Raw genomic sequence first — 12301 nt, 5'->3', positions numbered from 1 at the left:
AGACCCTGACCCAGACCCAGACCCAGACCCAGACCCTGACCCAGACCCTGACCCTGACCCAGACCCTGACCCTGACCCTGACCCAGACCCTGACCCAGACCCTGACCCAGACCCTGACCCTGACCCAGACCCTGACCCAGACCCTGACCCAGACCCTGACCCAGACCCAGACCCTGACCCAGACCCAGACCCTGACCCAGACCCTGACCCTGACCCTGACCCAGACCCTGACCCAGACCCTGACCCAGACCCTGACCCTGACCCAGACCCAGACCCAGACCCTGACCCAGACCCTGACCCAGACCCTGACCCAGACCCTGACCCAGACCCAGACCCTGACCCAGACCCAGACCCTGACCCAGACCCTGACCCAGACCCTGACCCAGACCCAGACCCAGACCCTGACCCTGACCCAGACCCAGACCCAGACCCAGACCCAGACCCAGACCCAGACCCTGACCCAGACCCTGACCCAGACCCTGACCCTGACCCAGACCCTGACCCAGACCCTGACCCAGACCCAGACCCAGACCCAGACCCTGACCCAGACCCTGACCCTGACCCAGACCCTGACCCTGACCCTGACCCAGACCCTGACCCAGACCCTGACCCAGACCCTGACCCTGACCCAGACCCTGACCCAGACCCTGACCCAGACCCTGACCCAGACCCAGACCCTGACCCAGACCCAGACCCTGACCCAGACCCTGACCCTGACCCTGACCCAGACCCTGACCCAGACCCTGACCCAGACCCTGACCCTGACCCAGACCCAGACCCAGACCCTGACCCAGACCCTGACCCAGACCCTGACCCAGACCCTGACCCAGACCCTGACCCAGACCCAGACCCTGACCCAGACCCTGACCCAGACCCTGACCCAGACCCAGACCCAGACCCTGACCCTGACCCAGACCCAGACCCAGACCCAGACCCAGACCCTGACCCTGACCCTGATCCTGACCCAGACCCAGACCCTGACCCTGACCCTGACCCAGACCCTGACCCAGACCCAGACCCAGACCCAGACCCAGACCCTGACCCAGACCCTGACCCAGACCCTGACCCAGACCCAGACCCAGACCCTGACCCAGACCCAGACCCAGACCCTGACCCTGACCCTGACCCAGACCCTGACCCAGACCCAGACCCAGACCCAGACCCAGACCCTGACCCAGACCCAGACCCAGACCCTGACCCTGACCCTGACCCAGACCCTGACCCAGACCCTGACCCTGACCCAGACCCAGACCCAGACCCTGACCCTGACCCTGACCCAGACCCTGACCCAGACCCAGACCCAGACTCTGACCCAGACCCTGACCCAGACCCTGACCCTGACCCTGACCCAGACCCAGACCCTGACCCTGACCCAGACCCAGACCCAGACCCTGACCCTGACCCTGACCCAGACCCAGACCCTGACCTTGACCCAGACCCAGACCCTGACCCTGACCCTGACCCAGACCCAGACCCTGACCTTGACCCTGACCCAGACCATGACCCAGACCCAGACCCTGACCCAGACCCAGACCCTGACCCAGACCCAGACCCAGACCCAGACCCTGACCCAGACCCAGACCCTGATCCTGACCCAGACCCAGACCCTGACCCTGACCCAGACCCTGACCCAGACCCAGACCCAGACCCTGACCCAGACCCAGACCCAGACCCAGACCCTGACCCAGACCCAGACCCTGACCCAGACCCTGACCCAGACCCAGACCCTGACCCAGACCCTGACCCTGACCCAGACCCAGACCCAGACCCTGAACCAGACCCAGACCCTGACCCAGACCCAGACCCTGACCCTGACCCTGACCCAGACCCAGACCCTGACCCTGACCCAGACCCTGACCCTGACCCAGACCCAGACCCAGACCCTGACCCTGACCCAGACCCTGACCCAGACCCAGACCCTGACCCTGACTCAGACCCTGACCCAGACCCAGACCCTGACCCAGACCCAGACCCTGACCCTGACCCTGACCCTGACCCAGACCCAGACCCTGACCCAGACCCAGACCCAGACCCAGACCCTGACCCAGACCCAGACCCTGACCCTGACCCAGACCCTGACCCTGACCCTGACCCTGACCCAGACCCAGACCCAGACCCTGACCCAGACCCTGACCCTGACCCAGACCCTGACCCAGACCCTGACCCTGACCCAGACCCTGACCCAGACCCAGACCCAGACCCAGACCCTGACCCTGACCCAGACCCTGACCCTGACCCAGACCCTGACCCTGACCCAGACCCTGACCCAGACCCAGACCCAGACCCTGACCCAGACCCAGACCCTGAACCAGACCCAGACCCTGACCCAGACCCAGACCCTGACCCTGACCCTGACCCAGACCCAGACCCTGACCCTGACCCAGACCCTGACCCTGACCCAGACCCAGACCCAGACCCTGACCCTGACCCAGACCCTGACCCAGACCCAGACCCTGACCCTGACTCAGACCCTGACCCAGACCCAGACCCTGACCCAGACCCAGACCCTGACCCTGACCCTGACCCAGACCCTGACCCAGACCCATACCCTGACCCAGACCCAGACCCAGACCCAGACCCTGACCCAGACCCAGACCCTGACCCTGACCCAGACCCTGACCCTGACCCTGACCCTGACCCAGACCCTGACCCTGACCCTGACCCAGACCCTGACCCAGACCCAGACCCAGACCCAGACCCTGACCCTGACCCAGACCCTGACCCTGACCCAGACCCTGACCCTGACCCAGACCCTGACCCAGACCCAGACCCAGACCCTGACCCAGACCCTGACCCAGACCCAGACCACCACACAGCCGAACCCTAAAGAAATGTTTTCAGTAACAACAACATGGTGAAGAAAACACTGTTTCCCTCATCAGGACCAGAAGAAGGTCCCACAAGGCACATCGAGCTGGTTTTACTATCCTTGTGGGGACCAAATGTCCCCACAAGGATAGTAAAACAAATACACACACACACACACGTTTGTACAGCTATATGTTGTGAGGACACTCACTGACATAATGCATTTCCAGCCCCGAACCCTAACCATCAAAATTAATGCCGAACCATAACCCAGACCCCAAACCGAAAACCAGATCTGAACCTCAAAAAGGCCAACAAAGGTCTGTGGAATAGTGAGGACCGGCAAGACTGTCCTCACTTTCCAGAAATGTCCTCACTGGTAAGGTTATAAACCCACGGTCCTCCCAGAGGGTCCTCACAGCTGCAGCTGTACAAGGACACTTCTGTTCAGGACTTCACCGTCCAGACGTCTCCGGTGTGTGAGGCTCCACGTCTCTGCTTCGGCAGATTTCAACACACACACACACATACACACACACACACACACACACCTCAGGCGACAGACCCAGTTGCCCTGCTGACCGGAGTCCTCCTGAACCTGGACAGGTGAGCCCGGACTGGAATCCAGAATGCAGACTGCTGTGGTGGAGCAGGACGTGAGCCGGCCTCTGGTGGTCCACCAGGGACTGAAGGGACTCGGGGAGAACCTCGTCCCCCCCGGTGCCTTGAGACCCAGGAGCTCAGTCCTCTGAGACAAGTCTCTCACTTACCTGTGAAAAACGGGCGGAGCTAAAGTAGGGCAGCAACCAATGAAAAAAAGCCAGTGAGCCCCACATGACAAAGCTTTTTTTCATTGGTTGTTGTGCTACTTTAGCCCCGCCCCTTTCCTTTTTGATCGACAGGTGAGTGACAGGCCTGTTCGGTCCTCCCGGATATTTACCGGTGAAACAGTGAGGTGAGAAAGACCAGGATCTGGACCGGGTTGGGACCAGATCCAGTTCAGCTGGACCCACGGAGCCCCGCCAGGCTGCAGGGCCCGGCTGGACTGGATCCAGAGCCCAGCCCGGCCGGCCCTGTGGGCGAAGACCCAACCCCAGACCTGGCTCCAGGGTGGGTCTGGCTCCAGGTCCAGGGTGGGTCTGGCTCCAGGTCCAGGGTGGCTCTGGGCTCCAGGGTGGGTCTGGCTCCAGGTCCAGGGTGGGTCTGGCTCCAGGGTGGGTCTGGCTCCAGGTCCAGGGTGGGTCTGGCTCCAGGGTGGGTCTGGCTCCAGGTCCAGGGTGGGTCTGGCTCCAGGGTGGGTCTGGCTCCAGGGTGGGTCTGGCTCCAGGTCCAGGGTGGGTCTGGCTCCAGGGTGGGTCTGGCTCCAGGTCCAGGGTGGGTCTGGCTCCAGGGTGGGTCTGGCTCCAGGTCCAGGGTGGGTCTGGCTCCAGGGTGGGTCTGGCTCCAGGTCCAGGGTGGCTCTGGGCTCCAGGGTGGGTCTGGCTCCAGGGTGGGTCTGGCTCCAGGTCCAGGGTGGGTCTGGCTCCAGGGTGGGTCTGGCTCCAGGTCCAGGGTGGCTCTGGGCTCCAGGGTGGGTCTGGCTCCAGGGTGGGTCTGGCTCCAGGTCCAGGGTGGGTCTGGCTCCAGGGTGGGTCTGGCTCCAGGTCCAGGGTGGGTCTGGCTCCAGGGTGGGTCTGGCTCCAGGTCCAGGGCGGGTCTGGCTCCAGGTCCAGGGTGGCTCTGGGCTCCAGGGTGGGTCTGGCTCCAGGTCCAGGGTGGGTCTGGCTCCAGGGTGGGTCTGGCTCCAGGTCCAGGGTGGGTCTGGCTCCAGGGTGGGTCTGGCTCCAGGTCCAGGGCGGGTCTGGCTCCAGGTCCAGGGTGGCTCTGGGCTCCAGGGTGGGTCTGGCTCCAGGGTGGGTCTGGCTCCAGGTCCAGGGCGGGTCTGGCTCCAGGTCCAGGGCGGGTCTGGCTCCAGGTCCAGGGTGGGGCTCCGGCGGCGCCGTCCTGGGCGACGTCAGGGTCCTGGATTCAATCCGTCTCGTGGGGGTTGTTGACCTGGTCTTGGTCTGGCCCAGCACCAGGACCTGTTGCCATGGAGACGCTGCAGTCTGAGTTTTATTTTCAGCTTCAACAATAAAACACAGTAAAACACAGAAAACTGGAGCCAAGCTGGTCCAGCTGGACCAGGATCAGATCTGTTTATTGATCGTTTCAGACACATCTTCACTTCTCCGACATTTTCATTGTTACGTTTTTGTACGGAGAATCCTGACCCTGACCCTGATCCTGGTCCTGATCCTGACCCTGACCCTGATCCTGGTCCTGACCCTGACCCTGACCCTGATCCTGACCCTGATCCTGACCCTGACCCTGATCCTGACCCTGATCCTGATCCTGACCCTGATCCTGACCCTGACCCTGATCCTGACCCTGATCCTGATCCTGACCCTGATCCTGCTCCTGCTCCTCCTCTTCCTCCTCCTGCTCCTCCTCCTGGTTCTGGGCGGGGCTCTGGGTCCTGGGGACTCTCTTGGGGACGGCGTAGTCGTCCACCCGGGGGTTGTAGGGGAACTGGTGTCCTCTGGGGTCTGCAGCAGTTCCCATGATCCTCCAGGCGTCCCCTCTCATCTCTTCGGGGTCGTCGTAAACCGACGTGGCGTCCGGGGCTGGGGGCGGGGCTGGGGGCGGGGCGGCGGCGGTCCCCTCCGGTTCGTCGTAGATGTGCTCCCCCCTGGCGTAGGCGGGTCCCAGCGTTTTCCCCACCTGCAAGTCGTCGATGCTGTCGTACAGCGGGTCGGCGCCGGGGCCGGGGCCGGCGCCAGGCCCGCCGTGCGGCGCCCGCCGGGGGTTCCGGCCCACCGTGTCAAAGGGGAGCGAGTACTCGGACTCCCTGGCAGGGGGCGGAGCCACACGGCTCCTCCTCTCCGACAGCGAGATCTGAGAGCAGGTCCGGTCAGTGGCGCCCGGGCGCGGGTTTGGGCTGAGGCGGACGGCGGGGGCGGGGCCAGGGCCGGGGGCGGGGCCGGGGGAGGCGTCTGGGGTGACGTGGGGCAGCGGGCAGCTGGAGATCATCTTCACCTGGTTCTTCCGTGGAACCAGGAGACCCGGACCAGAGTCCAGGGTCAAACTCCTGACCCCGGTCACCGGAGAACCTCCACAGACCTGAAACCAACCAGACCAGGATCAGTTCCCCCGGTTCTGATCAGCAGTCTGTCACCGACCCGGTTCTCCTGATTGTTGTTATTGTTCGTGTGTGTGTGTGTGTGTGTGTGTGTGTGTGTGTGTGTGTGTGTGTGCTACCAGCAGGGGGCGGTGCTGCTCTCTGTCTTTGTGGTGGATGGTGGAGGTTTCCGTGACAACGCTGTAGACACTGCAATCCTGCACACACACACACACACACACACACACACACACACACACACACACACACACACACACACACACACACACACACAGCTTATCAACCGTTCCCTCAGGGACTGGGGGGTCTGCTGGTCTCTGGTCCCACCTGGGCTGCAGGGTCCAGGTTTAACGGGGACAAGTTCAGACTTTGGGGACTCCCTGGACCTGCTGGAATTGCTGGAACTGCTGGACCCGGGCCGCAGGTCTTCCTGTGGGACAGCCGGGTTCTCTGCAGGTTGATGGCGGCGTCCACGGCCTGGAACAGCTGGTTCCCCCGACGGGTCTGGAACTCGAAGCTGCCTTCTCCAGAGACACAGCGGCGGCCCGCCTCGAAGGAGAACGAGGACTGGAACACAGAACCAGGGACAGCATGAAGAACCAGGGACTGGAACACAGAACCAGGGACAGCATGAAGAACCAGGGACTGGAACACAGAACCAGGGACAGCATGAAGAACCAGGGACTGGAACACAGAACCAGGGACAGCATGAAGAACCAGGGACTGGAACACAGAACCAGGGACAGCATGAAGAACCAGGGACTGGAACACAGAACCAGAATTCTGTTAGAATGAAGGCCGTGTTTGGGCCAGTCCTGGTTCCTGGTCTCCACCCCAACCTGATGGAGGTTTGACTGGACCGCTTTGGGACAGACAGGAGAACTGTTCCAGACCAGCCCGGACCGGAACCGCACGGAACAATTACAGCATATCAGTGCTGGTACTGGTCTGGTTCGGGGCTGGTACTGGTCTGGTACGGGGCTGGTTCGGGGCTGGTTCGGGGCTGGTACTGGTCTGGTTCGGGGCTGGTTCGGGGCTGGTGCTGGTCTGGTACGGGGCTGGTTCGGGGCTGGTACTGATCTGGTACTGGTCTGGTTCGGGGCTGATTTGGGGCTGGTACTGGTCTGGTACTGGTCTGGTTCGGGGCTGGTTTGGGGCTGGTACTGGCCTGGTACTGGTCTGGTTCGGGGCTGGTTTGGGGCTGGTTTGGGGCTGGTACTGGCCTGGTACTGGTCTGGTTTGGGGCTGGTTCGGGGCTGGTACTGGGCTGGTTCGGGGCTGGTACTGGTCTGGTACGGGGCTGGTTTGGGGCTGGTTTGGGACTGGTTTGGGGCTGGTTTGGGGCTGGTTTGGGGCTGGTTTGGGGCTGGTACGGGGCTGGTTTGGGGCTGGTTTGGGGCTGGTTTGGGGCTGGTACGGGGCTGGTTTGGGGCTGGTTTGGGACTGGTTCGGGGCTGGTTTGGGGCTGGTTTGGGGCTGGTTTGGGGCTGGTACGGGGCTGGTTTGGGGCTGGTTTGGGGCTGGTTTGGGGCTGGTTTGGGGCTGGTACGGGGCTGGTACGGGGCTGGTTTGGGGCTGGTACTGGCCTGGTACTGGTCTGGTTCGGGGCTGGTTTGGGGCTGGTTTGGGACTGGTTTGGGGCTGGTACGGGGCTGGTTTGGGGCTGGTTTGGGGCTGGTACTGGCCTGGTACTGGTCTGGTACGGGGCTGGTTTGGGGCTGGTTTGGGACTGGTTTGGGGCTGGTACTGGTCTGGTACTGGTCTGGTACGGGGCTGGTTTGGGGCTGGTTCGGGGCTGGTTTGGGGCTGGTTTGGGGCTGGTACTGGCCTGGTACTGGTCTGGTTTGGGGCTGGTTCGGGGCTGGTACGGGGCTGGTGCTGGTCTGGTACGGGGCTGGTTCGGGGCTGGTACTGGTCTGGTTCGGGGCTGGTTTGGGGCTGGTACTGGCCTGGTACTGGTCTGGTTCGGGGCTGGTTTGGGCCCGGTTTGGGGCTGGTACTGGTCTGGTTTGGGGCTGGTTCAGGGCTGGTTTGGGGCTGGTATTGGTCTGGTTTGGGGCTGGTTCGGGGCTGGTTTGGGGCTGGTACTGGTCTGGTTTGGGGCTGGTACTGGTCTGGTACGGGGCTGGTTCGGGGCTGGTTCGGGGCTGTTACTGGTCTGGTTCGGGGCTGGTTCGGGGCTGGTGCTGGTCTGGTTCGGGGCTGGTTCGGGGCTGGTGCTGGTCTGGTACGGGGCTGGTTCGGGGCTGGTACTGGTCTGGTACGGGGCTGGTTTGGGGCTGGTTCAGGGCTGTTACTGGTCTGGTTCGGGGCTGGTTCGGGGCTGGTACTGGTCTGGTACGGGGCTGGTTTGGGGCTGGTACTGGTCTGGTACTGGTCTGGTTCGGGGCTGGTTCGGGGCTGGTACTGGTCTGGTACTGGTCTGGTTCGGGGCTGATTCGGGGCTGGTACTGGTCTGGTACTGGTCTGGTTCGGGGCTGATTCGGGGCTGGTACTGGTCTGGTACTGGTCTGGTTCGGGGCTGGTACTGGTCTGGTTCGGGGCTGGTACTGGTCTGGTTCGGGGCTGGTACTGGTCTGGTTCGGGGCTGATTCGGGGCTGGTACTGGTCTGGTACTGGTCTGGTTCGGGGCTGGTACTGGTCTGGTACTGGTCTGGTTCGGGGCTGGTACTGGTCTGGTACTGGTCTGGTTCGGGGCTGGTTCGGGGCTCAGCTGATCTGCTGTCTGCTGCTGATGAACCAGTCGTCTTCATCACCACGACCCCCGGCAGACTCCACGGCCCGCTTCCTCCAGCAGGGACCAGATCCCATCCTCATGGACCCAGTGGGTCCCTCAGCTTCCTCCAGCAGGGACCAGATCCCATCCTCATGGACCCAGTGGGTCCCTCAGCTTCCTCCAGCAGGGACCAGATCCCATCCTCATGGACCCAGTGGGTCCCTCAGCTTCCTCCAGCAGGGACCAGATCCCATCCTCATGGACCCAGTGGGTCCCTCAGCTTCCTCCAGCAGGGGGTCAAACCCTGTCCTGGTTCTCGTTTTACAATCCAGACTTAGAACAGGACCGCTTTGTCGGGACAGACGAGGTGTGTGTCTCACCCTGTCCCTGCCGAAGCGCCTCTGGTGTGTGTGTGTGTGTGTGTGTCTCACCCTGTCCCTGCCGAAGCGTCTCAGGTGTGTGTGTGTGTGTGTGTCTCACCCTGTCCCTGCCGAAGCGTCTCAGGTGTGTGTGTGTGTGTGTCTCACCCTGTCCCTGCCGAAGCGTCTCAGGTGTGTGTGTGTGTGTGTCTCACCCTGTCCCTGCCGAAGCGCCTCTGGTGTGTGTGTGTGTGTGTGTGTCTCACCCTGTCCCTGCCGAAGCGTCTCAGGTGTGTGTGTGTGTGTCTCACCCTGTCCCTGCCGAAGCGTCTCAGGTGTGTGTGTGTGTGTCTCACCCTGTCCCTGCCGAAGCGTCTCAGGTGTGTGTGTGTGGTGTCTCACACTGTCCCTGCCGAAGCGTCTCAGGTGTGTGTGTGTGTGTGTCTCACCCTGTCCCTGCCGAAGCTCCTCTGGGTGTGTGTGTGTGTGTGTGTGTGTCTCACCCTGTCCCTGCCGAAGCGTCTCAGGTGTGTGTGTGTGTGTCTCACCCTGTCCCTGCCGAAGCGTCTCAGGTGTGTGTGTGTGTGTCTCACCCTGTCCCTGCCGAAGCGTCTCAGGTGTGTGTGTGTGTGTCTCACCCTGTCCCTGCCGAAGCGTCTCAGGTGTGTGTGTGTGTCTCACCCTGTCCCTGCCGAAGCGTCTCAGGTGTGTGTGTGTGTGTGTCTCACCCTGTCCCTGCCGAAGCGCCTCTGGTGTGTGTGTGTGTGTGTGTGTGTCTCACCCTGTCCCTGCCGAAGCGTCTCAGGTGTGTGTGTGTGTGTCTCACCCTGTCCCTGCCGAAGCGTCTCAGGTGTGTGTGTGTGTGTCTCACCCTGTCCCTGCCGAAGCGTCTCAGGTGTGTGTGTGTGTGTCTCACCCTGTCCCTGCCGAAGCGTCTCAGGTGTGTGTGTGTGTGTCTCACCCTGTCCCTGCCGAAGCGTCTCAGGTGTGTGTGTGTGTCTCACCCTGTCCCTGCCGAAGCGTCTCAGGTGTGTGTACTCCCAGCTGAGCAGGACGTGTCTGTCCTGGTCCAGGAGCTGCAGGACGTCTCGATCGGCCCGAAGGATCAAGTCTCCTCTGAGACCACAGCGATCGGACGCCTCGGTCCTCCGCACACACACCCTGAAGTCACACACTGACACACACACACACACACACACACACACACACACACACACACACACACACACACACATTTTTCAGCATCATTTTCATGATTTCTTTTTGATTTTAATCTAAAAATAAACTAAAATCAATTCAAAATTCAGTCTGTGTGTGTGTGTGTGTGTGTGTGTGTGTGTGTGTGTGTGTGTGTGTGTGTGTGTCCAGTGAGTTACACAATCAGCCGTTTGAAGCAGACTAACTGCTTCGTTCACACCAAACGCTTCCTGTTGCTATTTTTAGCTGAGCGGAGCTCGACCGCAGCAGCAGAGCTTCCGTCACACACACACAGTAACACACAGTAACACACACTAACACACAGTAACACACAGTAACACACAGTAACACACACTAACACACACTAACACACAGTAACACACACTAACACAGAGTAACACAGAGTAACACACACACAGTAACACACAGTAACACACAGTAACACACAGTAACACACACTAACACAGAGTAACACAGAGTAACACACACACAGTAACACACAGTAACACACAGTAACACACAGTAACACACAGTAACACACACTAACACACAGTAACACACACTAACACAGAGTAACACAGAGTAACACACACACAGTAACACACAGTAACACACAGTAACACACACTAACACACAGTAACACACACTAACACAGAGTAACACACAGTAACACACAGTAACACACAGTAACACACAGTAACACACACTAACACACACTAACACACAGTAACACACACTAACACACACTAACACACAGTAACACACAGTAACACACAGTAACACACAGTAACACACACTAACACACACTAACACACAGTAACACACACTAACACAGAGTAACACAGAGTAACACACACACAGTAACACACAGTAACACACAGTAACACACAGTAACACACACTAACACAGAGTAACACAGAGTAACACACACACAGTAACACACAGTAACACACAGTAACACACAGTAACACACAGTAACACACACTAACACACAGTAACACACACTAACACAGAGTAACACAGAGTAACACACACACAGTAACACACAGTAACACACAGTAACACACACTAACACACAGTAACACACACTAACACAGAGTAACACACAGTAACACACACACAGTAACACACAGTAACACACACTAACACACAGTAACACACAGTAACACACAGTAACACACAGTAACACACAGTAACACACACTAACACAGAGTAACACAGAGTAACACACACACAGTAACACACAGTAACACACACTAACACACAGTAACACACAGTAACACACACTAACACACAGTAACACACACTAACACAGAGTAACACACAGTAACACACACACAGTAACACACAGTAACACACACTAACACACACTAACACACAGTAACACAGAGTAACACACACACAGTAACACACAGTAACACACAGTAACACACACAGTAACACACAGTAACACACAGTAACACACAGTAACACACAGTAACACACACTAACACAGAGTAACACACACACAGTAACACACAGTAACACACAGTAACACACACACAGTAACACACAGTAACACACAGTAACACACAGTAACACACAGTAACACACACACAGTAACACACAGTAACACACACTAACACACACTAACACACAGTAACACACAGTAACACACAGTAACACAGAGTAACACACACACAGTAACACACAGTAACACACAGTAACACACAGTAACACAGAGTAACACACACACAGTAACACACATTAACACACAGTAACACACAGTAACACACACACAGTAACACACAGTAACACACAGTAACACAGAGTAACACACACACAGTAACACACAGTAACACACACACAGTAACACACAGTAACACACAGTAACACACACACAGTAACACACAGTAACACACAGTAACACACAGTAACACACACTAACACAGAGTAACACAGAGTAACACACAGTAACACACACACAGTAACACACAGTAACACAGAGTAACACACACACAGTAACACACAGTAACACACAGTAACACACACACAGTAACACACAGTAACACACAGTAACAC

The 12301-nt window shown here is 59.1% G+C and overlaps 1 protein-coding gene across 1 annotated transcript in view; it reads right to left on the bottom strand.

The window, feature by feature from the left end:
- Positions 1 to 4946: 4946 nt before the first annotated feature.
- LOC115398828 (docking protein 2-like) overlaps positions 4947 to 12301 on the bottom strand; it is a 43957-nt gene continuing 36602 nt past the window's right edge. The window contains exons 7-10 of the mRNA XM_030105826.1: positions 10048 to 10217; positions 6296 to 6535; positions 6088 to 6165; positions 4947 to 5949 (exon numbers count right to left, since the gene is read on the bottom strand). Of these exons, the coding sequence (XP_029961686.1) occupies positions 5011 to 5949; positions 6088 to 6165; positions 6296 to 6535; positions 10048 to 10217 (1427 nt within the window). The 3' untranslated portion in view covers positions 4947 to 5010. The remainder of the gene's footprint in view (positions 5950 to 6087; positions 6166 to 6295; positions 6536 to 10047; positions 10218 to 12301) is intronic.

Source organism: Salarias fasciatus, chromosome 12 (genome assembly GCF_902148845.1).
Source record: "Salarias fasciatus chromosome 12, fSalaFa1.1, whole genome shotgun sequence".
NCBI lineage: Eukaryota > Metazoa > Chordata > Actinopteri > Blenniiformes > Blenniidae > Salarias > Salarias fasciatus.
This window is presented reverse-complemented; position numbering and strand designations above follow the sequence as displayed.